This window comes from Nerophis ophidion, linkage group LG29 (assembly GCF_033978795.1).
Source record: "Nerophis ophidion isolate RoL-2023_Sa linkage group LG29, RoL_Noph_v1.0, whole genome shotgun sequence".
NCBI classification, from domain to species: domain Eukaryota; kingdom Metazoa; phylum Chordata; class Actinopteri; order Syngnathiformes; family Syngnathidae; genus Nerophis; species Nerophis ophidion.
In genome coordinates, this window is record NC_084639.1 from 10311732 (window position 1) to 10339622 (window position 27891).

The 27891-nt window shown below is 25.1% G+C and overlaps 1 protein-coding gene and 1 long non-coding RNA gene across 3 annotated transcripts in view; one reads left to right on the plus strand and one right to left on the minus strand.

Annotated features, from left to right (window-relative positions):
* LOC133545917 (uncharacterized) overlaps window positions 1–27891 on the plus strand; it is a 140078-nt gene that overhangs the window by 106084 nt on the left and 6103 nt on the right. The window contains exon 4 of the long non-coding RNA XR_009804941.1: window positions 25698–25766. This is a non-coding gene — a long non-coding RNA (uncharacterized LOC133545917). The remainder of the gene's footprint in view (window positions 1–25697; window positions 25767–27891) is intronic.
* The window catches only part of smyd5 (SMYD family member 5), a 25930-nt gene continuing 23338 nt past the window's right edge, over window positions 25300–27891 (minus strand). The window contains exon 13 of one of the 2 annotated variants that reach the window (XM_061891645.1): window positions 25300–25752. In XM_061891645.1, the coding sequence (XP_061747629.1) occupies window positions 25626–25752 (127 nt within the window). In that variant the 3' untranslated portion in view covers window positions 25300–25625. The remainder of the gene's footprint in view (window positions 25753–27891) is intronic. The other variant, XR_009804940.1, reaches the window with a different exon arrangement.

The following is a 27891-nucleotide window of genomic DNA, read 5'->3' on the forward strand; positions in this document are numbered from 1 at the left end:
TTGAATGAATGTATATTAGTATGTTGAATGAATGTATGTTAGTATGTTGAATGAATGTATGTTAGTATGTTGAATGAATGTATGTTGAATGAATGTATGTTAGTATGTTGAATGAAACTATGTTGAATAAATGTATGTTAGTATGTTGAATGAATGTATGTTAGTCTGTTGAATGAAAGTATGTTGAATGAATGTATGTAAGTATGTTTAATTAATGTATGTTAGTATGTTGAATGAATGTATGTTAGTATGTTGAATGAATGTATGTTAGTATGTTGAATAAATGTATGTTAGTATGTTGATTGAATGTATATTAGTATGTTGAATGAATGTATGTTAGTATGTTGAATGAAAGTATGTTGAATGAATGTATGTAAGTATGTTTAATTAATGTATGTTATTATGTTGAATGAAAGTATGTTGAATGAATGTATGTTAGTATGTTGAATGAATGTATGTTAGTATGTTGAATAAAAGTATATTGAATGAATGTATGTTAGTGTGTTGAATGAATGTATGTTAGTATGTTGAATAAATGTATGTTAGTATGTTGAATGAATGTATATTAGTATGTTGAATGAATGTATGTTAGTATGTTGAATAAATGTATGTTAGTATGTTGAATGAATGTATATTAGTATGTTGAATGAATGTATGTTAGTATGTTGAATGAAAGTATGTTGATTGAATGTATGTTAGTATGTTTAATTAATGTATGTTAGTATGTTGAATGAAAGTATTTTAGTATGTTGAATGAATGTATGTTAGTATGTTGAATGAAAGTATTTTAGTATGTTGAATGAATGTATGTTAGTATGTTGAATGAATGTATGTTAGTATGTTGAATTAAAGTATGTTGAATGAATGTATGTTAGTATATTAAATGAATGTATGTTAGTATGTTGAATGAATGTATGTTAGTATGTTGAATGAATGTATGTTAGTATGTTGAATGAATGTATGTTAGTATGTTTAATGAAAGTATGTTGAATGAATGTATGTTAGTATGTTGAATGAATGTATTTTAGTATGTTGAATGGATGTATGTTAGTATGTTGAATTAAAGTATGTTGAATGAATGTATGTTAGTATGTTGAATGAATGTATGTTAGTATGTTGAATGAAAGTATGTTGAATGAATGTATGTAAGTATGTTTAATTAATGTATGTTATTATGTTGAATGAAAGTATGTTGAATGAATGTATGTTAGTATGTTGAATGAATGTATGTTAGTATGTTGAATAAAAGTATATTGAATGAATGTATGTTAGTGTGTTGAATGAATGTATGTTAGTATGTTGAATAAATGTATGTTAGTATGTTGAATGAATGTATATTAGTATGTTGAATGAATGTATGTTAGTATGTTGAATAAATGTATGTTAGTATGTTGAATGAAAGTATGTTGATTGAATGTATGTTAGTATGTTGAATGAATGTATGTTGAATGAATGTATGTTAGTATGTTGAATGAAAGTATGTTGAATAAATGTATGTTAGTATGTTGAATGAATGTATGTTAGTATGTTGAATGAAAGTATGTTGAATGAATCTATGTAAGTATGTTTAATTAATGTATGTTAGTATGTTGAATGAATGTATGTTAGTATGTTGAATGAAAGTATGTTGATTGAATGTATGTTAGTATGTTGAATAAATGTATGTTAGTATGTTGAATGAATGTATATTAGTATGTTGAATGAATGTATGTTAGTATGTTGAATAAATGTATGTTAGTATGTTGAATGAAAGTATGTTGATTGAATGTATGTTAGTATGTTTAATTAATGTATGTTAGTATGTTGAATGAAAGTATGTTGAATGAATGTATGTTAGTATGTTTAATTAATGTATGTTAGTATGTTGAATGAAAGTATGTTGAATGAATGTATGTTAGTATGTTGAATGAATGTATATTAGTATGTTGAATGAATGTGTGTTAGTATGTTGAATGAATGTATGTTAGTATGTTGAATGAATGTATGTTGAACGAATGTATGTTAGTATGTTGAATGAAAGTATGTTGAATAAATGTATGTTAGTATGTTGAATGAATGTATGTTAGTATGTTGAATGAATCTATGTAAGTATGTTTAATTAATGTATGTTAGTATGTTGAATGAATGTATGTTAGTATGTTGAATAAATGTATGTTAGTATGTTGAATGAATGTATATTAGTATGTTGAATGAATGTATGTTAGTATGTTGAATGAAAGTATTTTGAATGAATGTATGTAAGTATGTTTAATTAATGTATATTATTATGTTGAATGAAAGTATGTTGAATGAAAGTATGTTGAATGAATGTATGTTAGTATGTTGAATGAATGTATGTTAGTATAATGAATAAAAGTATATTGAATGAATGTATGTTAGTGTGTTGAATGAATGTACATTAGTATGTTGAATAAATGTATGTTAGTATGTTGAATGAATGTATATTAGTATGTTGAATGAATGTATGTTAGTATGTTGAATAAATGTATGTTAGTATGTTGAATGAATGTATGTTAGTATGTTGAATGAAAGTATGTTGATTGAATGTATGTTAGTATGTTAAATTAATGTATGTTAGTATGTTGAATGAAAGTATTTTAGTATGCTGAATGAATGTATGTTAGTATGTTGAATTAAAGTATGTTGAATGAATGTATGTTAGTATGTTGAATGAATGTATGTTAGTATGTTGAAATAAAGTATGTTGAAAGAATGTATGTTAGTATATTAAATGAATGTATGTCAGTATGTTTAATGAATGTATGTTAGTATATTAAATAAATGTATGTTAGTATGTTGAATGAAAGTATGTTGATTGAATGTATGTTAGTATGTTAAATTAATGTATGTTAGTATGTTGAATGAAAGTATTTTAGTATGTTGAATGAATGTATGTTAGTATGTTGAATTAAAGTATGTTGAATGAATGTATGTTAGTATGTTGAATGAATGTATGTTAGTATGTTGAAATAAAGTATGTTGAAAGAATGTATGTTAGTATATTAAATGAATGTATGTCAGTATGTTTAATGAAAGTATGTTGAATGGATGTATGTTAGTATGTTGAATTAAAGTATGTTGAATGAATGTATGTTAGTATGTTGAATGAATGTATGTTAGTATATTAAATGAATGTATGTCAGTATGTTTAATGAAAGTATGTTGAATTAAAGTATGTTGAATGAATGTATGTTACTATGTTGAATGAAAGTATGTTGAATGAATGTATGTTAGTATGTTGAATGAAAGTATGTTGAATGAAAGTATGTTGAATGAATGTATGTTAGTATGTTGAATGAAAGTATGTTGAATGAATGTATGTTAGTATGTTGAATGAAAGTATGTTGAATGAATGTATGTTAGTATGTTGAATGAAAATATGTTAGTATGTTGAATGAATGTATGTTAGTATGTTGAATGAATGTGTGTTAGTATGTTGAATGAATGTATATTAGTATATTGAATGAATGTATGTTAGTATGTTGAATGAAAGTATGTTGAATGAATGTATGTTAGTATGTTGAATGAATGTATGTTAGTATGTTGAATGAAAGTATGTTGAATGAATGTATGTTAGTATGTTGAATGAAAGTATGTTGAATGAATGTATGTTAGTATGTTGAATGAATGTATGTTAGTATGTTGAATGAAAGTATGTTGAATGAATGTATGTTGGTATGTTGAATGAATGTATGTTGAATGAATGTATGTTCGTATGTTTGAATAAATGTATCTAAGTATGTTGAATGAATGTATATTAGTATGTTGAATGAATGTATGTTAGTATGTTGAATGAATGTATGTTAGTATGTTGAATGAATGTATGTAAGTATGTTTAATTAATGTATGTTAGTATGCTGAATGAAAGTATGTTGAATGAATGTATGTTAGTGTGTTGAATGAATGTATATTAGTATGTTGAATGAATGTGTGTTAGTATGTTGAATGAATGTATATTAGTATGTTGAATGAATATGTGTTAGTATGTTGAATGAATGTATATTAGTATGTTGAATGAATGTATGTTAGTATGTTGAATGAAAGTATGTTGAATGAATGTATGTTAGTATGTTGAATGAATGTATGTTGAATAAATGTATGTTAGTATGTTGAATGAATGTATATTAGTATGTTGAATGAATGTATGTTGAATAAATGTATGTTAGTATGTTGAATGAATGTATGTTAGTATGTTTAGTTAATGTATGTTAGTATGTTGAATGAAAGTATGTTGAATGAATGTATGTAAGTATGTTTAGTTAATGTATATTAGTATGTTGAATGAATGTATGTTAGTATGTTGAATGAATGTATGTTGAATGAATGTATGTTAGTATGTTGAATGAAAGTATGTTGAATAAATGTATGTTAGTATGTTGAATGAATGTATGTTAGTATGTTGAATGAAAGTATGTTGAATGAATGTATGTAAGTATGTTTAATTAATGTATGTTAGTATGTTGAATGAATGTATGTTAGTATGTTGAATGAATGTATGTTAGTATGTTGAATAAATGTATGTTAGTATGTTGAATGAATGTATATTAGTATGTTGAATGAATGTATGTTAGTATGTTGAATGAAAGTATGTTGAATGAATGTATGTAAGTATGTTTAATTAATGTATGTTATTATGTTGAATGAAAGTATGTTGAATGAATGTATGTTAGTATGTTGAATGAATGTATGTTAGTATGTTGAATAAAAGTATATTGAATGAATGTATGTTAGTGTGTTGAATGAATGTATGTTAGTATGTTGAATAAATGTATGTTAGTATGTTGAATGAATGTATGTAAGTATGTTTAATTAATGTATGTTATTATGTTGAATGAAAGTATGTTGAATGAATGTATGTTAGTATGTTGAATGAATGTATGTTAGTATGTTGAATAAAAGTATATTGAATGAATGTATGTTAGTATGTTGAATAAATGTATGTTAGTATGTTGAATGAAAGTATGTTGATTGAATGTATGTTAGTATGTTTAATTAATGTATGTTAGTATGTTGAATGAAAGTATGTTGAATGAATGTATGTTAGTATGTTTAATTAATGTATGTTAGTATGTTGAATGAAAGTATGTTGAATGAATGTATGTTAGTATGTTGAATGAATGTATATTAGTATGTTGAATGAATGTGTGTTAGTATGTTGAATGAATGTATGTTAGTATGTTGAATGAATGTATGTTGAATGAATGTATGTTAGTATGTTGAATGAAAGTATGTTGAATAAATGTATGTTAGTATGTTGAATGAATGTATGTTAGTATGTTGAATGAAAGTATGTTGAATGAATCTATGTAAGTATGTTTAATTAATGTATGTTAGTATGTTGAATGAATGTATGTTAGTATGTTGAATGAAAGTATGTTGATTGAATGTATGTTAGTATGTTGAATAAATGTATGTTAGTATGTTGAATGAATGTATATTAGTATGTTGAATGAATGTATGTTAGTATGTTGAATAAATGTATGTTAGTATGTTGAATGAAAGTATGTTGATTGAATGTATGTTAGTATGTTTAATTAATGTATGTTAGTATGTTGAATGAAAGTATGTTGAATGAATGTATGTTAGTATGTTTAATTATTGTATGTTAGTATGTTGAATGAAAGTATGTTGAATGAATGTATGTTAGTATGTTGAATGAATGTATGTTGAATGAATGTATGTTAGTATGTTGAATGAAAGTATGTTGAATAAATGTATGTTAGTATGTTGAATGAATGTATGTTAGTATGTTGAATCAATCTATGTAAGTATGTTTAATTAATGTATGTTAGTATGTTGAATGAATGTATGTTAGTATGTTGAATGAATGTATGTTAGTATGTTGAATAAATGTATGTTAGTATGTTGAATGAATGTATATTAGTATGTTGAATGAATGTATGTTAGTATGTTGAATGAAAGTATTTTGAATGAATGTATGTAAGTATGTTTAATTAATGTATGTTATTATGTTGAATGAAAGTATGTTGAATGAAATATGTTAGTATGTTGAATAAAAGTATATTGAATGAATGTATGTTAGTGTGTTGAATGAATGTATGTTAGTATGTTGAATAAATGTATGTTAGTATGTTGAATGAATGTATATTAGTATGTTGAATGAATGTATGTTAGTATGTTGAATGAAAGTATGTTGATTGAATGTATGTTAGTATGTTGAATAAATGTATGTTAGTATGTTGATTGAATGTATATTAGTATGTTGAATGAATGTATGTTAGTATGTTGAATGAAAGTATGTTGATTGAATGTATGTTAGTATGTTAAATTAATGTATGTTAGTATGTTGAATGAAAGTATTTTAGTATGTTGAATGAATGTATGTTAGTATGTTGAATTAAAGTATGTTGAATGAATGTATGTTAGTATGTTGAATGAATGTATTTTAGTATGTTGAAATAAAGTATGTTGAAAGAATGTATGTTAGTATATTAAATGAATGTATGTCAGTATGTTTAATGAAAGTATGTTGAATGAATGTATGTTAGTATGTTGAATGAATGTATGTTAGTATGTTGAATTAAAGTATGTTGAATGAATGTATGTTAGTATGTTGAATGAATGTATTTTAGTATGTTGAAATAAAGTATGTTGAAAGAATGTATGTTAGTATATTAAATGAATGTATGTCAGTATGTTTAATGAAAGTATGTTGAATGAATGTATGTTAGTATGTTGAATGAATGTATTTTAGTATGTTGAAATAAAGTATGTTGAAAGAATGTATGTTAGTATATTAAATGAATGTATGTCAGTATGTTTAATGAAAGTATGTTAAATTAATGTATGTTAGTATGTTGAATGAAAGTATTTTAGTATGTTGAATGAATGTATGTTAGTATGTTGAATTAAAGTATGTTGAATGAATGTATGTTAGTATGTTGAATGAATGTATTTTAGTATGTTGAAATAAAGTATGTTGAATGAATGTATGTTAGTATATTAAATGAATGTATGTCAGTATGTTTAATGAAAGTATGTTGAATGAATGTATGTTAGTATATTAAATGAATGTATGTCAGTATGTTTAATGAAAGTATGTTGAATGAATGTATGTTAGTATGTTGAATGAATGTGTGTTAGTATGTTGAATGAATGTATGTTAGTATGTTGAATGAATGTATGTTGAATGAATGTATGTTAGTATGTTGAATGAAAGTATGTTGAATGAATGTATGTTAGTATGTTGAATGAAAGTATGTTGAATGAATGTATGTTAGTATGTTGAATGAAAGTATGTTGAATGAATGTATGTTAGTATGTTGAATGAAAATATGTTAGTATGTTGAATGAATGTATGTTAGTATGTTGAATGAATGTGTGTTAGTATGTTGAATGAATGTATATTAGTATGTTGAATGAATGTATGTTAGTATGTTGAATGAATGTATGTTAGTATGTTGAATGAATGTATGTTAGTATGTTGAATGAATGTTTGTTAGTATGTTGAATAAATGTATCTAATTATGTTGAATGAATGTATGTTAGTATGTTGAATGAATGTATGTTAGTATGTTGAATGAAAGTATATTAGTATGTTGAATGAATGTATGTTAGTATGTTGAATGAAAGTATGTTGAATGAATGTAAGTATGTTTAATTTATGTATGTTAGTATGTTGAATGAATGTATGTTAGTATGTTGAATGAAAGTATTTTGAATGAATGTATGTAAGTATGTTTAATTAATGTATGTTATTATGTTGAATGAAAGTATGTTGAATGAAATATGTTAGTATGTTGAATAAAAGTATATTGAATGAATGTATGTTAGTGTGTTGAATGAATGTATGTTAGTATGTTGAATAAATGTATGTTAGTATGTTGAATGAATGTATATTAGTATGTTGAATGAATGTATGTTAGTATGTTGAATAAATGTATGTTAGTATGTTGAATGAATGTATATTAGTATGTTGAATGAATGTATGTTAGTATGTTGAATGAAAGTATGTTGATTGAATGTATGTTAGTATGTTAAATTAATGTATGTTAGTATGTTGAATGAAAGTATTTTAGTATGTTGAATGAATGTATGTTAGTATGTTGAATTAAAGTATGTTGAATGAATGTATGTTAGTATGTTGAATGAATGTATTTTAGTATGTTGAAATAAAGTATGTTGAAAGAATGTATGTTAGTATATTAAATGAATGTATGTCAGTATGTTTAATGAAAGTATGTTGAATGAATGTATGTTAGTATGTTGAATGAATGTATGTTAGTATATTAAATGAATGTATGTCAGTATGTTTAATGAAAGTATGTTGAATGAATGTATGTTAGTATGTTGAATGAATGTATGTTAGTATGTTGAATGAAAGTATGTTGAATGAATGTATGTTAGTATGTTGAATGAAAGTATGTTGAATGAAAGTATGTTGAATGAATGTATGTTAGTATGTTTAATGAAAGTATGTTGAATGAATGTATGTTAGTATGTTGAATGAATGTATGTTAGTATGTTGAATAAATGTGTGTTAGTATGTTGAATGAATGTATATTAGTATGTTGAATGAATGTATGTTGAATGAATGTATGTAAGTATGTTTAGTTAATGTATATTAGTATGTTGAATGAATGTATGTTAGTATGTTGAATGAATGTATGTTGAATGAATGTATGTTAGTATGTTGAATGAAAGTATGTTGAATAAATGTATGTTAGTATGTTGAATGAATGTATGTTAGTATGTTGAATGAAAGTATGTTGAATGAATGTATGTAAGTATGTTTAATTAATGTATGTTAGTATGTTGAATGAATGTATGTTAGTATGTTGAATGAATGTATGTTAGTATGTTGAATAAATGTATGTTAGTATGTTGAATGAATGTATATTAGTATGTTGAATGAATGTATGTTAGTATGTTGAATGAAAGTATGTTGAATGAATGTATGTAAGTATGTTTAATTAATGTATGTTATTATGTTGAATGAAAGTATGTTGAATGAATGTATGTTAGTATGTTGAATGAATGTATGTTAGTATGTTGAATAAAAGTATATTGAATGAATGTATGTTAGTGTGTTGAATGAATGTATGTTAGTATGTTGAATAAATGTATGTTAGTATGTTGAATGAATGTATGTAAGTATGTTTAATTAATGTATGTTATTATGTTGAATGAAAGTATGTTGAATGAATGTATGTTAGTATGTTGAATGAATGTATGTTAGTATGTTGAATAAAAGTATATTGAATGAATGTATGTTAGTATGTTGAATAAATGTATGTTAGTATGTTGAATGAAAGTATGTTGATTGAATGTATGTTAGTATGTTTAATTAATGTATGTTAGTATGTTGAATGAAAGTATGTTGAATGAATGTATGTTAGTATGTTTAATTAATGTATGTTAGTATGTTGAATGAAAGTATGTTGAATGAATGTATGTTAGTATGTTGAATGAATGTATATTAGTATGTTGAATGAATGTGTGTTAGTATGTTGAATGAATGTATGTTAGTATGTTGAATGAATGTATGTTGAATGAATGTATGTTAGTATGTTGAATGAAAGTATGTTGAATAAATGTATGTTAGTATGTTGAATGAATGTATGTTAGTATGTTGAATGAAAGTATGTTGAATGAATGTATGTTAGTATGTTGAATAAATGTATGTTAGTATGTTGAATGAATGTATATTAGTATGTTGAATGAATGTATGTTAGTATGTTGAATAAATGTATGTTAGTATGTTGAATGAAAGTATGTTGATTGAATGTATGTTAGTATGTTGAATGAAAGTATGTTGATTGAATGTATGTTAGTATGTTGAATAAATGTATGTTAGTATGTTGAATGAATGTATATTAGTATGTTGAATGAATGTATGTTAGTATGTTGAATAAATGTATGTTAGTATGTTGAATGAAAGTATGTTGATTGAATGTATGTTAGTATGTTTAATTAATGTATGTTAGTATGTTGAATGAAAGTATGTTGAATGAATGTATGTTAGTATGTTTAATTAATGTATGTTAGTATGTTGAATGAAAGTATGTTGAATGAATGTATGTTAGTATGTTGAATGAATGTATGTTGAATGAATGTATGTTAGTATGTTGAATGAAAGTATGTTGAATAAATGTATGTTAGTATGTTGAATGAATGTATGTTAGTATGTTGAATGAATCTATGTAAGTATGTTTAATTAATGTATGTTAGTATGTTGAATGAATGTATGTTAGTATGTTGAATGAATGTATGTTAGTATGTTGAATAAATGTATGTTAGTATGTTGAATAAATGTATGTTAGTATGTTTAATTAATGTATGTTAGTATGTTGAATGAAAGTATGTTGAATGAATGTATGTTAGTATGTTTAATTAATGTATGTTAGTATGTTGAATGAAAGTATGTTGAATGAATGTATGTTAGTATGTTGAATGAATGTATATTAGTATGTTGAATGAATGTGTGTTAGTATGTTGAATGAATGTATGTTAGTATGTTTAATGAATGTATGTTGAATGAATGTATGTTAGTATGTTGAATGAAAGTATGTTGAATAAATGTATGTTAGTATGTTGAATGAATGTATGTTAGTATGTTGAATGAAAGTATGTTGAATGAATCTATGTAAGTATGTTTAATTAATGTATGTTAGTATGTTGAATGAATGTATGTTAGTATGTTGAATGAAAGTATGTTGATTGAATGTATGTTAGTATGTTGAATAAATGTATGTTAGTATGTTGAATGAATGTATATTAGTATGTTGAATGAATGTATGTTAGTATGTTGAATAAATGTATGTTAGTATGTTGAATGAAAGTATGTTGATTGAATGTATGTTAGTATGTTTAATTAATGTATGTTAGTATGTTGAATGAAAGTATGTTGAATGAATGTATGTTAGTATGTTTAATTAATGTATGTTAGTATGTTGAATGAAAGTATGTTGAATGAATGTATGTTAGTATGTTGAATGAATGTATGTTGAATGAATGTATGTTAGTATGTTGAATGAAAGTATGTTGAATAAATGTATGTTAGTATGTTGAATGAATGTATGTTAGTATGTTGAATGAATCTATGTAAGTATGTTTAATTAATGTATGTTAGTATGTTGAATGAATGTATGTTAGTATGTTGAATGAATGTATGTTAGTATGTTGAATAAATGTATGTTAGTATGTTGAATGAATGTATATTAGTATGTTGAATGAATGTATGTTAGTATGTTGAATGAAAGTATTTTGAATGAATGTATGTAAGTATGTTTAATTAATGTATGTTATTATGTTGAATGAAAGTATGTTGAATGAAATATGTTAGTATGTTGAATAAAAGTATATTGAATGAATGTATGTTAGTGTGTTGAATGAATGTATGTTAGTATGTTGAATAAATGTATGTTAGTATGTTGAATGAATGTATATTAGTATGTTGAATGAATGTATGTTAGTATGTTGAATAAATGTATGTTAGTATGTTGAATGAATGTATATTAGTATGTTGAATGAATGTATGTTAGTATGTTGAATGAAAGTATGTTGATTGAATGTATGTTAGTATGTTAAATTAATGTATGTTAGTATGTTGAATGAAAGTATTTTAGTATGTTGAATGAATGTATGTTAGTATGTTGAATTAAAGTATGTTGAATGAATGTATGTTAGTATGTTGAATGAATGTATTTTAGTATGTTGAAATAAAGTATGTTGAAAGAATGTATGTTAGTATATTAAATGAATGTATGTCAGTATGTTTAATGAAAGTATGTTGAATGAATGTATGTTAGTATGTTGAATGAATGTATGTTAGTATATTAAATGAATGTATGTCAGTATGTTTAATGAAAGTATGTTGAATGAATGTATGTTAGTATATTAAATGAATGTATGTCAGTATGTTTAATGAAAGTATGTTGAATGAATGTATGTTAGTATGTTGAATGAAAGTATGTTGAATGAAAGTATGTTGAATGAATGTATGTTAGTATGTTGAATGAAAGTATGTTGAATGAATGTATGTTAGTATGTTGAATGAAAGTATGTTGAATGAATGTATGTTAGTATGTTGAATGAAAATATGTTAGTATGTTGAATGAATGTATGTTAGTATGTTGAATGAATGTGTGTTAGTATGTTGAATGAATGTATATTAGTATGTTGAATGAATGTATGTTAGTATGTTGAATGAATGTATGTTAGTATGTTGAATGAATGTATGTTAGTATGTTGAATGAATGTTTGTTAGTATGTTGAATAAATGTATCTAAGTATGTTGAATGAATGTATGTTAGTATGTTGAATGAATGTATGTTAGTATGTTGAATGAAAGTATATTAGTATGTTGAATGAATGTATGTTAGTATGTTGAATGAAAGTATGTTGAATGAATGTAAGTATGTTTAATTTATGTATGTTAGTATGTTGAATGAATATATGTTAGTATGTTGAATGAATGTATGTTAGTATGTTGAATGAAAGTATGTTGAATGAAATATGTTAGTATGTTGAATAAAAGTATATTGAATGAATGTATGTTAGTGTGTTGAATGAATGTATGTTAGTATGTTGAATAAATGTATGTTAGTATGTTGAATGAATGTATATTAGTATGTTGAATGAATGTATGTTAGTATGTTGAATAAATGTATGTTAGTATGTTGAATGAATGTATATTAGTATGTTGAATGAATGTATGTTAGTATGTTGAATGAAAGTATGTTGATTGAATGTATGTTAGTATGTTAAATTAATGTATGTTAGTATGTTGAATGAAAGTATTTTAGTATGTTGAATGAATGTATGTTAGTATGTTGAATTAAAGTATGTTGAATGAATGTATGTTAGTATGTTGAATGAATGTATTTTAGTATGTTGAAATAAAGTATGTTGAAAGAATGTATGTTAGTATATTAAATGAATGTATGTCAGTATGTTTAATGAAAGTATGTTGAATGAATGTATGTTAGTATGTTGAATGAATGTATGTTAGTATATTAAATGAATGTATGTCAGTATGTTTAATGAAAGTATGTTGAATGAATGTATGTTAGTATGTTGAATGAATGTATGTTAGTATGTTGAATGAAAGTATGTTGAATGAATGTATGTTAGTATGTTGAATGAAAGTATGTTGAATGAAAGTATGTTGAATGAATGTATGTTAGTATGTTTAATGAAAGTATGTTGAATGAATGTATGTTAGTATGTTGAATGAATGTATGTTAGTATGTTGAATAAATGTGTGTTAGTATGTTGAATGAATGTATATTAGTATGTTGAATGAATGTATGTTAGTATGTTGAATAAATGTATGTTAGTATGTTGAATGAATGTATATTAGTATGTTGAATGAATGTATGTTAGTATGTTGAATGAAAGTATGTTGAATGAATGTATGTTAGTATGTTAAATTAATGTATGTTAGTATGTTGAATGAAAGTATTTTAGTATGTTGAATGAATGTATGTTAGTATGTTGAATTAAAGTATGTTGAATGAATGTATGTTAGTATGTTGAATGAATGTATTTTAGTATGTTGAAATAAAGTATGTTGAAAGAATGTATGTTAGTATATTAAATGAATGTATGTCAGTATGTTTAATGAAAGTATGTTGAATGAATGTATGTTAGTATGTTGAATGAATGTATGTTAGTATGTTGAATGAAAGTATGTTGAATGAATGTATGTTAGTATGTTGAATGAAAGTATGTTGAATGAAAGTATGTTGAATGAATGTATGTTAGTATGTTGAATGAAAGTATGTTGAATGAATGTATGTTAGTATGTTGAATGAAAGTATGTTGAATGAATGTATGTTAGTATGTTGAATGAAAATATGTTAGTATGTTGAATGAATGTATGTTAGTATGTTGAATGAATGTGTGTTAGTATGTTGAATGAATGTATATTAGTATGTTGAATGAATGTATGTTAGTATGTTGAATGAATGTATGTTAGTATGTTGAATGAATGTATGTTAGTATGTTGAATGAATGTTTGTTAGTATGTTGAATAAATGTATCTAAGTATGTTGAATGAATGTATGTTAGTATGTTGAATGAATGTATGTTAGTATGTTGAAAGAAAGTATATTAGTATGTTGAATGAATGTATGTTAGTATGTTGAATGAAAGTATGTTGAATGAATGTAAGTATGTTTAATTTATGTATATTAGTATGTTGAATGAATATATGTTAGTATGTTGAATGAATGTATGTTAGTATGTTGAATGAAAGTATTTTGAATGAATGTATGTAAGTATGTTTAATTAATGTATGTTATTATGTTGAATGAAAGTATGTTGAATGAAATATGTTAGTATGTTGAATAAAAGTATATTGAATGAATGTATGTTAGTGTGTTGAATGAATGTATGTTAGTATGTTGAATAAATGTATGTTAGTATGTTGAATGAATGTATATTAGTATGTTGAATGAATGTATGTTAGTATGTTGAATAAATGTATGTTAGTATGTTGAATGAATGTATATTAGTATGTTGAATGAATGTATGTTAGTATGTTGAATGAAAGTATGTTGATTGAATGTATGTTAGTATGTTAAAATAATGTATGTTAGTATGTTGAATGAAAGTATTTTAGTATGTTGAATGAATGTATGTTAGTATGTTGAATTAAAGTATGTTGAATGAATGTATGTTAGTATGTTGAATGAATGTATTTTAGTATGTTGAAATAAAGTATGTTGAATGAATGTATGTTAGTATGTTGAATGAAAGTATGTTGAATGAATGTATGTTAGTATGTTGAATGAAAGTATGTTGAATGAATGTATGTTAGTATGTTGAATGAAAATATGTTAGTATGTTGAATGAATGTATGTTAGTATGTTGAATGAATGTATATTAGTATGTTGAATGAATGTATGTTAGTATGTTGAATGAATGTATGTTAGTATGTTGAATGAATGTTTGTTAGTATGTTGAATAAATGTATCTAAGTATGTTGAATGAATGTATGTTAGTATGTTGAATGAATGTATGTTAGTATGTTGAATGAAAGTATATTAGTATGTTGAATGAAAGTATGTTGAATGAATGTAAGTACGTTTAATTTATGTATGTTAGTATGTTGAATGAATATATGTTAGTATGTTGAATGAATGTATATTAGTATGTTGAATGAAAGTATGTTGAATGAATGTATGTTAGTATGTTGAATGAATGTATGTTAGTATGTTGAATTAAAGTATGTTGAATGAAAGTATGTTAGTATGTTGAATGAATGTATTTTAGTATGTTGAATGAATGTATGTTAGTATGTTGAATGAATGTGTGTTAGTATGTTGAATGAATGTATATTAGTATGTTGAATGAATGTATGTTAGTATGTTGAATGAATGTATGTTAGTATGTTGAATGAATGTATGTTAGTATGTTGAATGAATGTTTGTTAGTATGTTGAATAAATGTATCTAAGTATGTTGAATGAATGTATGTTAGTATGTTGAATGAATGTATGTTAGTATGTTGAATGAAAGTATATTAGTATGTTGAATGAATGTATGTTAGTATGTTGAATGAAAGTATATTAGTATGTTGAATGAATGTATGTTAGTATGTTGAATAAATGTATCTAAGTATGTTGAATGAATGTATGTTAGTATGTTGAATGAATGTGTGTTAGTATGTTGAATGAATGTATATTAGTATGTTGAATGAATGTATGTTAGTATGTTGAATGAATGTATGTTAGTATGTTGAATGAATGTATGTTAGTATGTTGAATGAATGTTTGTTAGTATGTTGAATGAATGTATGTTAGTATGTTAAATTAATGTATGTTAGTATGTTGAATGAAAGTATTTTAGTATGTTGAATGAATGTATGTTAGTATGTTGAATTAAAGTATGTTGAATGAATGTATGTTAGTATGTTGAATGAATGTATTTTAGTATGTTGAAATAAAGTATGTTGAAAGAATGTATGTTAGTATATTAAATGAATGTATGTCAGTATGTTTAATGAAAGTATGTTGAATGAATGTATGTTAGTATGTTGAATGAATGTATGTTAGTATGTTGAATGAAAGTATGTTGAATGAATGTATGTTAGTATGTTGAATGAAAGTATGTTGAATGAAAGTATGTTGAATGAATGTATGTTAGTATGTTGAATGAAAGTATGTTGAATGAATGTATGTTAGTATGTTGAATGAAAGTATGTTGAATGAATGTATGTTAGTATGTTGAATGAAAATATGTTAGTATGTTGAATGAATGTATGTTAGTATGTTGAATGAATGTGTGTTAGTATGTTGAATGAATGTATATTAGTATGTTGAATGAATGTATGTTAGTATGTTGAATGAATGTATGTTAGTATGTTGAATGAATGTATGTTAGTATGTTGAATGAATGTTTGTTAGTATGTTGAATAAATGTATCTAAGTATGTTGAATGAATGTATGTTAGTATGTTGAATGAATGTATGTTAGTATGTTGAAAGAAAGTATATTAGTATGTTGAATGAATGTATGTTAGTATGTTGAATGAAAGTATGTTGAATGAATGTAAGTATGTTTAATTTATGTATATTAGTATGTTGAATGAATATATGTTAGTATGTTGAATGAATGTATGTTAGTATGTTGAATGAAAGTATTTTGAATGAATGTATGTAAGTATGTTTAATTAATGTATGTTATTATGTTGAATGAAAGTATGTTGAATGAAATATGTTAGTATGTTGAATAAAAGTATATTGAATGAATGTATGTTAGTGTGTTGAATGAATGTATGTTAGTATGTTGAATAAATGTATGTTAGTATGTTGAATGAATGTATATTAGTATGTTGAATGAATGTATGTTAGTATGTTGAATAAATGTATGTTAGTATGTTGAATGAATGTATATTAGTATGTTGAATGAATGTATGTTAGTATGTTGAATGAAAGTATGTTGATTGAATGTATGTTAGTATGTTAAATTAATGTATGTTAGTATGTTGATTGAAAGTATTTTAGTATGTTGAATGAATGTATGTTAGTATGTTGAATTAAAGTATGTTGAATGAATGTATGTTAGTATGTTGAATGAATGTATTTTAGTATGTTGAAATAAAGTATGTTGAATGAATGTATGTTAGTATGTTGAATGAAAGTATGTTGAATGAATGTATGTTAGTATGTTGAATGAAAGTATGTTGAATGAATGTATGTTAGTATGTTGAATGAAAATATGTTAGTATGTTGAATGAATGTATGTTAGTATGTTGAATGAATGTATATTAGTATGTTGAATGAATGTATGTTAGTATGTTGAATGAATGTATGTTAGTATGTTGAATGAATGTTTGTTAGTATGTTGAATAAATGTATCTAAGTATGTTGAATGAATGTATGTTAGTATGTTGAATGAATGTATGTTAGTATGTTGAATGAAAGTATATTAGTATGTTGAATGAAAGTATGTTGAATGAATGTAAGTACGTTTAATTTATGTATGTTAGTATGTTGAATGAATATATGTTAGTATGTTGAATGAATGTATATTAGTATGTTGAATGAAAGTATGTTGAATGAATGTATGTTAGTATGTTGAATGAATGTATGTTAGTATGTTGAATTAAAGTATGTTGAATGAAAGTATGTTAGTATGTTGAATGAATGTATTTTAGTATGTTGAATGAATGTATGTTAGTATGTTGAATGAATGTGTGTTAGTATGTTGAATGAATGTATATTAGTATGTTGAATGAATGTATGTTAGTATGTTGAATGAATGTATGTTAGTATGTTGAATGAATGTATGTTAGTATGTTGAATGAATGTTTGTTAGTATGTTGAATAAATGTATCTAAGTATGTTGAATGAATGTATGTTAGTATGTTGAATGAATGTATGTTAGTATGTTGAATGAAAGTATATTAGTATGTTGAATGAATGTATGTTAGTATGTTGAATGAAAGTATATTAGTATGTTGAATGAATGTATGTTAGTATGTTGAATAAATGTATCTAAGTATGTTGAATGAATGTATGTTAGTATGTTGAATGAATGTGTGTTAGTATGTTGAATGAATGTATATTAGTATGTTGAATGAATGTATGTTAGTATGTTGAATGAATGTATGTTAGTATGTTGAATGAATGTATGTTAGTATGTTGAATGAATGTTTGTTAGTATGTTGAATAAATGTATCTAAGTATGTTGAATGAATGTATGTTAGTATGTTGAATGAATGTATGTTAGTATGTTGAATGAAAGTATATTAGTATGTTGAATGAATGTATGTTAGTATGTTGAATGAAAGTATGTTGAATGAATGTAAGTATGTTTAATTTATGTATGTTAGTATGTTGAATGAATGTATGTTAGTATGTTGAATGAATGTATATTAGTATGTTGAATGAAAGTATGTTGAATGAATGTATGTTAGTATGTTGAATGAATGTATGTTAGTATGTTGAATTAAAGTATGTTGAATGAAAGTATGTTAGTATGTTGAATGAATGTATTTTAGTATGTTGAATGAATGTATGTTAGTATGTTGAATTAAAGTATGTTGAATGAATGTATGTTAGTATGTTGAATGAATGTATGTTAGTATGTTGAATTAAAGTATGTTGAATGAATGTATGTTAGTATGTTGAATGAATGTATGTTAGTATGTTGAATGAAAGTATGTTGAATGAATGTATGTTAGTATGTTGAATGAATGTATGTTAGTATGTTGAATGAAAGTATGTTGAATGAATGTATGTTAGTATGTTGAATGAATGTGTGTTCGTATGTTGAATAAATGTATGTTGGTATGTTGAATGAATGTATATTAGTATGTTGAATGAATGTATGTTAGTATGTTGAATGAATGTGTGTTAGTATGTTGAATGAATGTGTGTTAGTATGTTGATTAAATTTATGTTAGTATGTTGAATGAATGTATGTTAGTATTTTGAATGAAAGTATGTTGAATCAATGTATGTTAGTATGTTGAATGAAAGTATGTTGAACGAATGTATGTTAGTATGTTGAATGAATTTGTTAGTATGTTGAATGAATATATGTTAGTATGTTGAATGAATGTATGTTAGTATGTTGAATAAATGTATGTTAGTATGTTGAATGAATGTATATTAGTATGTTGAATGAATGTATGTTAGTATTTTGAATAAATGTATGTTAGTATGTTGAATGAATGTATATTAGTATGTTGAATGAATGTTAGTATGTTGAATGAATTTATGTTAGTATGTTGAATGAATGTGTTAGTATGTTGAATAAATGTATGTTAGTATGTTGAATGAATGTTTATTAGTATGTTGAATGAATGTATATTAGTATGTTGAATGAATGTATGTTAGTATGTTGAATGAATGTATGTTAGTATGTTGAATGAAAGTATGTTGAATGAATGTATGTAAGTATGTTGAATGAATATGTTAGTATGTTGAATGAATGTATGTTAGTATGTTGAATGAATGTATATTAGTATGTTGAATGAATGTATGTTAGTATGTTGAATAAATGTATGTTAGTATGTTGAATGAATGTATATTAGTATGTTGAATGAATGTTAGTATGTTGAATGAATTTATGTTAGTATGTTGAATGAATGTGTGTTAGTATGTTGAATAAATGTATGTTAGTATGTTGAATGAATGTATATTAGTATGTTGAATGAATGTATGTTAGTATGTTGAATGAAAGTATGTTGAATGAATGTATGTTAGTATGTTGAATGAATTTATGTTAGTATGTTGAATGAATGTGTGTTAGTATGTTGAATAAATGTATGTTAGTATGTTGAATGAATGTATATTAGTATGTTGAATGAATGTATGTTAGTATGTTGAATGAAAGTATGTTGAATAAATGTATGTTAGTATGTTGAATAACTATATGTTAGTATGTTGAATGAATGTGTGTTAGTATGTTGAAAGAAAGTATGTTGAATGAATGTATGTTAGTATGTTGAATGAATGTATGTCAGTATGTTTAATGAAAGTATGTTGAATGAATGTATGTTAGTATGTTGAATGAATGTATTTTAGTATGTTGAATGGATGTATGTTAGTATGTTGAATTAAAGTATGTTGAATGAATGTATGTTGAATGAATGTATGTTAGTATGTTGAATGAAAGTATGTTGAATGAATGTATGTTAGTATGTTGAATGAAAATATGTTAGTATGTTGAATGAATGTATGTTAGTATGTTGAATGAATGTGTGTTAGTATGTTTGAATAAATGTATCTAAGTATGTTGAATGAATGTATGTTAGTATGTTGAATGAATGTATGTTAGTATGTTGAATGAAAGTATATTAGTATGTTGAATGAATGTATGTTAGTATGTTGAATGAAAGTATGTTGAATGAATGTAAGTATGTTTAATTTATGTATGTTAGTATGTTGAATGAATGTATGTTAGTATGTTGAATGAATGTATATTAGTATGTTGAATGAAAGTATGTTGAATGAATGTATGTTAGTATGTTGAATTAAAGTATGTTGAATGAAAGTATGTTAGTATGTTGAATGAATGTATTTTAGTATGTTGAATGAATGTATGTTAGTATGTTGAATTAAAGTATGTTGAATGAATGTATGTTAGTATGTTGAATGAATGTATGTTAGTATGTTGAATTAAAGTATGTTGAATGAATGTATGTTAGTATGTTGAATGAATGTATGTTAGTATGTTGAATGAAAGTATGTTGAATGAATGTATGTTAGTATGTTGAATGAATGTATGTTAGTATGTTGAATGAAAGTATGTTGAATGAATGTATGTTAGTATGTTGAATGAATGTGTGTTCGTATGTTGAATAAATGTATGTTGGTATGTTGAATGAATGTATATTAGTATGTTGAATGAATGTGTGTTAGTATGTTTGAATAAATGTATCTAAGTATGTTGAATGAATGTATGTTAGTATGTTGAATGAATGTGTGTTAGTATGTTGAATGAATGTGTGTTAGTATGTTGATTAAATTTATGTTAGTATGTTGAATGAATGTATGTTAGTATTTTGAATGAAAGTATGTTGAATCAATGTATGTTAGTATGTTGAATGAAAGTATGTTGAACGAATGTATGTTAGTATGTTGAATGAATATGTTAGTATGTTGAATGAATATATGTTAGTATGTTGAATGAATGTATGTTAGTATGTTGAATAAATGTATGTTAGTATGTTGAATGAATGTATATTAGTATGTTGAATGAATGTATGTTAGTATTTTGAATAAATGTATGTTAGTATGTTGAATGAATGTATATTAGTATGTTGAATGAATGTTAGTATGTTGAATGAATTTATGTTAGTATGTTGAATGAATGTTTATTAGTATGTTGAATGAATGTATATTAGTATGTTGAATGAATGTATGTTAGTATGTTGAATGAATGTATGTTAGTATGTTGAATGAAAGTATGTTGAATGAATGTATGTAAGTATGTTGAATGAATATGTTAGTATGTTGAATGAATGTATGTTAGTATGTTGAATGAATGTATATTAGTATGTTGAATGAATGTATGTTAGTATGTTGAATAAATGTATGTTAGTATGTTGAATGAATGTATATTAGTATGTTGAATGAATGTTAGTATGTTGAATGAATTTATGTTAGTATGTTGAATGAATGTGTGTTAGTATGTTGAATAAATGTATGTTAGTATGTTGAATGAATGTATATTAGTATGTTGAATGAATGTATGTTAGTATGTTGAATGAAAGTATGTTGAATGAATGTATGTTAGTATGTTGAATGAATTTATGTTAGTATGTTGAATGAATGTATGTTAGTATGTTGAATGAAAGTATATTAGTATGTTGAATGAATGTATGTTAGTATGTTGAATGAAAGTATGTTGAATGAATGTAAGTATGTTTAATTTATGTATGTTAGTATGTTGAATGAATGTATGTTAGTATGTTGAATGAATGTATATTAGTATGTTGAATGAAAGTATGTTGAATGAATGTATGTTAGTATGTTGAATTAAAGTATGTTGAATGAAAGTATGTTAGTATGTTGAATGAATGTATTTTAGTATGTTGAATGAATGTATGTTAGTATGTTGAATTAAAGTATGTTGAATGAATGTATGTTAGTATGTTGAATGAATGTATGTTAGTATGTTGAATTAAAGTATGTTGAATGAATGTATGTTAGTATGTTGAATGAATGTATGTTAGTATGTTGAATGAAAGTATGTTGAATGAATGTATGTTAGTATGTTGAATGAATGTATGTTAGTATGTTGAATGAAAGTATGTTGAATGAATGTATGTTAGTATGTTGAATGAATGTGTGTTCGTATGTTGAATAAATGTATGTTGGTATGTTGAATGAATGTATATTAGTATGTTGAATGAATGTGTGTTAGTATGTTTGAATAAATGTATCTAAGTATGTTGAATGAATGTATGTTAGTATGTTGAATGAATGTGTGTTAGTATGTTGAATGAATGTGTGTTAGTATGTTGATTAAATTTATGTTAGTATGTTGAATGAATGTATGTTAGTATTTTGAATGAAAGTATGTTGAATCAATGTATGTTAGTATGTTGAATGAAAGTATGTTGAACGAATGTATGTTAGTATGTTGAATGAATATGTTAGTATGTTGAATGAATATATGTTAGTATGTTGAATGAATGTATGTTAGTATGTTGAATAAATGTATGTTAGTATGTTGAATGAATGTATATTAGTATGTTGAATGAATGTATGTTAGTATTTTGAATAAATGTATGTTAGTATGTTGAATGAATGTATATTAGTATGTTGAATGAATGTTAGTATGTTGAATGAATTTATGTTAGTATGTTGAATGAATGTGTTAGTATGTTGAATAAATGTATGTTAGTATGTTGAATGAATGTTTATTAGTATGTTGAATGAATGTATATTAGTATGTTGAATGAATGTATGTTAGTATGTTGAATGAATGTATGTTAGTATGTTGAATGAAAGTATGTTGAATGAATGTATGTAAGTATGTTGAATGAATATGTTAGTATGTTGAATGAATGTATGTTAGTATGTTGAATGAATGTATATTAGTATGTTGAATGAATGTATGTTAGTATGTTGAATAAATGTATGTTAGTATGTTGAATGAATGTATATTAGTATGTTGAATGAATGTTAGTATGTTGAATGAATTTATGTTAGTATGTTGAATGAATGTGTGTTAGTATGTTGAATAAATGTATGTTAGTATGTTGAATGAATGTATATTAGTATGTTGAATGAATGTATGTTAGTATGTTGAATGAAAGTATGTTGAATGAATGTATGTTAGTATGTTGAATGAATTTATGTTAGTATGTTGAATGAATGTGTGTTAGTATGTTGAATAAATGTATGTTAGTATGTTGAATGAATGTATATTAGTATGTTGAATGAATGTATGTTAGTATGTTGAATGAAAGTATGTTGAATAAATGTATGTTAGTATGTTGAATAACTATATGTTAGTATGTTGAATGAATGTGTGTTAGTATGTTGAAAGAAAGTATGTTGAATGAATGTATGTTAGTATGTTGAATGAATGTATTTTAGTATGTTGAATGGATGTATGTTAGTATGTTGAATTAAAGTATGTTGAATGAATGTATGTTAGTATGTTGAATGAAAGTATGTTGAATGAATGTATGTTAGTATGTTGAATGAAAGTATGTTGAATGAATGTATGTTAGTATGTTGAATGAAAATATGTTAGTATGTTGAATGAATGTATGTTAGTACGTTGAATGAATGTGTGTTAGTATGTTGAATGAATGTATATTACTATGTTGAATGAATGTATGTTAGTATGTTGAATGAATGTATGTTAGTATGTTGAATGAATGTATGTTAGTATGTTGAATGAATGTTTGTTAGTATGTTGAATAAATGTATCTAAGTATGTTGAATGAATGTATGTTAGTATGTTGAATGAATGTATGTTAGTATGTTGAATGAAAGTATGTTGAATGAATGTAAGTATGTTTAATTAATGTATGTTAGTATGTTGAATGAATATATTTTAGTATGTTGAATGAATGTATGTTAGTATGTTGAATGAATGTATGTTAGTATGTTGAATGAAATTATGTTGAATGAATGTATGTTAGTATGTTGAATTAAAGTATGTTGAATGAATGTATGTTAGTATGTTGAATGAATGTATGTTAGTATGTTGAATTAAAGTATGTTGAATGAATGTATGTTAGTATGTTGAATGAATGTATGTTAGTATGTTGAATTAAAGTATGTTGAATGAAAGTATGTTAGTATGTTGAATGAATGTATTTTAGTATGTTGAATGAATGTATGTTAGTATGTTGAATTAAAGTATGTTGAATGAATGTATGTTAGTATGTTGAATTAAAGTATGTTGAATGAAAGTATGTTAGTATGTTGAATGAATGTATTTTAGTATGTTGAATGAATGTATGTTAGTATGTTGAATTAAAGTATGTTGAATGAATGTATGTTAGTATGTGTAATTAAAGTATGTTGAATGAATGTATGTAAGTATGTTGAATGAATGTATTTTAGTATGTTGAATGAATGTATGTTAGTATGTTGAATGAATGTATTTTAGTATGTTGAATGAATGTATGTTAGTATGTTGAATTAAAGTATGTTGAATGAATGTATGTTAGTATGTTGAATGAATGTATGTTAGTATGTTGAATGAATGTATGTTAGTTTGTTGAATGAATGTATGTTAGTATGTTGAATGAATGTATGTTAGTATGTTGAATGAAAGTATGTTGAATGAATGTATGTTAGTATGTTGAATGAAAGTATGTTGAATGTTAGTATGTTGAATGAATGTGTGTTAATATGTTAAATAAATGTATGTTAGTATGTTGAATGAATGTATATTAGTATGTTGAATGAATGTATGTTAGTATGTTGAATAAATGTATGTTAGTATGTTGAATGAATGTATGTTAGTATGTTGAATGAATGTATGTTAGCATGTTGAAATAATGTATGTTGAATGAATGTATTTTAGTATTTTGAATGAAAATATTTTAGTATGTTGAAGGAAAGTATGTTAGTATGTTGAATGAAAGTATGTTAGTATGTTGAATGAATGTATTTTAGTATTTTGAATGAATGTATGTTAGCATGTTGAAATAATGTATGTTGAATGAATGTATTTTAGTATTTTGAATGAAAATATTTTAGTATGTTGAAGGAAAGTATGTTAGTATGTTGAATGAATGTATTTTAGTATTTTGAATGAAAATATTTTAGTATGTTGAAGGAATGTATGTAAGTATATTAAATGACTATATTACAATGTAAAAACATTTTAGCACAAACATTTTGTAATCGTTTCACTTGAACGCTTGTTTATTTTCTCCAAACTTAGCAACAATATGAACTAAAATACAAAAAGTGGTGTGTAAAAATCCCTTCAGGTAAAAGATAAAAGGTGTTACTTTGACAGCACAAAAAATAAACATACTTTAAAAAATAGAATTGACAGTTTCTGAGAGAAAAAGAAGTGTTCCATAATGTGTAACTTTATTCAGAGAAGGTCTTTAAAGTGTGTCCCTGCTCCTCCTTGGTGGCATTTAAAGCACACGCCTGCTTGGACCAAGTAAAACATTGGACTTCAACACATCATACATTGATTGATTTGGTCATGACTTGTTTAATCACACGTCTGTCATCTCGTCTTCCATGTCGTCGCCCTCCGCTTCTTCCTCCTCATCCGATGTCACGTCCAGCTGGTCCAACTGGGAGACGCACTTGAGGCAGGAGCAGACAAACATGTAGTTCTCTCTGCAAGGAGACAGGTAGGATTTGGTTTACTTTATAAATGACACTGTTCTAGTGGAATTGAATTAAGAGCTAATATGTGTTATTGCTATGATCAAAGTGAAGTGTGCTATAGTATGATCAAAGTAAAGTATCAAATGTAGTGTGCTATACTATGATCAAAGTGTAGTGTGCTCTACTATGATCATAATGTGTTATACTATGATCAAAGTGAAGTGTGCTATAGTATGATCAAAGTGTAGTGTGCTATACTATGATCATAATGTGTTATACTATGATCAAAGTGTAGTGTGCTATACTATGATCATAACGTGTTATACTATGATCAAAGTGAAGTGTGCTATAGTATGATCAAAGTAAAGTATCAAATGTAGTGTGCTATACTATGATCAAAGTGAAGTGTGCTATACTATGATCAAAGTGTAGTGTGCTATACTATGATCAAAGTGAAGTGTGCTATACTATGATCAAAGTGAAGTGTGCTATACTATGATCAAAGTGTAGTGTGCTATACTATGATCAAAGTGTAGTGTGCTATATTATGATCAAAGTAAAGTATCAAAGTGAAGTGTGCTATACTATGATCAAAGTCTAGTGTGCTATATTATGATCAAAGTACAGTATCAAATGTAGTGTGCTATACTATGATCAAAGTAAAGTATCAAAGTGAAGTGTGCTATACTATGATCAAAGTAAAGTATCAAAGTGTAGTGTGCTATATTATGATCAAAGTAAAGTATCAAAGTGTAGTGTGCTATACTATGATCAAAGTAAAGTATCAAAGTGTAGTGTGCTATATTATGATCAAAGTAAAGTATCAAAGTGTAGTGTGCTATATTATGATCAAAGTAAAGTAGCAAATGTAGTGTGCTATACTAGGATCAAAGGGAAGTGTGCTATACTATGATCATAATGTAGTGTTATACTATGATCAAAGTGTAGTGTGCTATGCTATGATCAAAGTGTAGTATCAAATGTAGTGTGCTATACTATGATCAAAGTGTAGTGTGCTATACTATGATCATAATGTGTTATACTATGGTCAAAGTGAAGTGTACTATACTATGATCAAAATGTAGTGTGCTATACTATGATCATAATGTGCTATACTACGATCAAAGTAAAGTGTGCTATGCTATGATAAAAGTGTAGTATCAAATGTAGTGTGCTATACTATGATCAAAGTGTAGTGTGCTATACTATGATCATAATGTGTTATACTATGGTCAAAGTGAAGTGTACTATACTATGATCAAAATGTAGTGTGCTATACTATGATCATAATGTGTTATACTATGATCAAAGTAAAGTATCAAATGTAGTGTGCTATACTATGATCAAAGTGAAGTGTTATATCTATGATCAAAGTGTAGTGTGCTACACTATGATCAAAGTGAAGTGTTATATCTATGATCAAAGTGTAGTGTGCTACACTATGATCATAGTGAAGTGTGCTATACTATGATCAAAGTCTAGTGTGCTATATTATGATCAAAGTACAGTATCAAATGTAGTGTGCTATACTATGATCATAACGTGTTATACTATGATCAAAGTGAAGTGTGCTATAGTATGATCAAAGTAAAGTATCAAATGTAGTGTGCTATACTATGATCAAAGTGAAGTGTGCTATACTATGATCAAAGTGTAGTGTGCTATACTATGATCAAAGTGAAGTGTGCTATACTATGATCAAAGTGTAGTGTGCTATACTATGATCAAAGTGTAGTGTGCTATATTATGATCAAAGTAAAGTATCAAAGTGAAGTGTGCTACACTATGATACAGGTCTAGTGTGCTATATTATGATCAAAGTACAGTATCAAATGTAGTGTGCTATACTATGATCAAAGTAAAGTATCAAAGTGAAGTGTGCTATACTATGATCAAAGTGTAGTGTGCTATATTATGATCAAAGTAAAGTAGCAAATGTAGTGTGCTATACTAGGATCAAAGTGAAGTGTGCTATACTATGATCATAATGTAGTGTTATACTATGATCAAAGTGTAGTGTGCTATGCTATGATCAAAGTGTAGTATCAAATGTAGTGTGCTATAATATTATCATAGTGAAGTGTGCTATACTATGATCATAATGTGCTATACTACGATCAAAGTAAAGTGTGCTATGCTATGATAAAA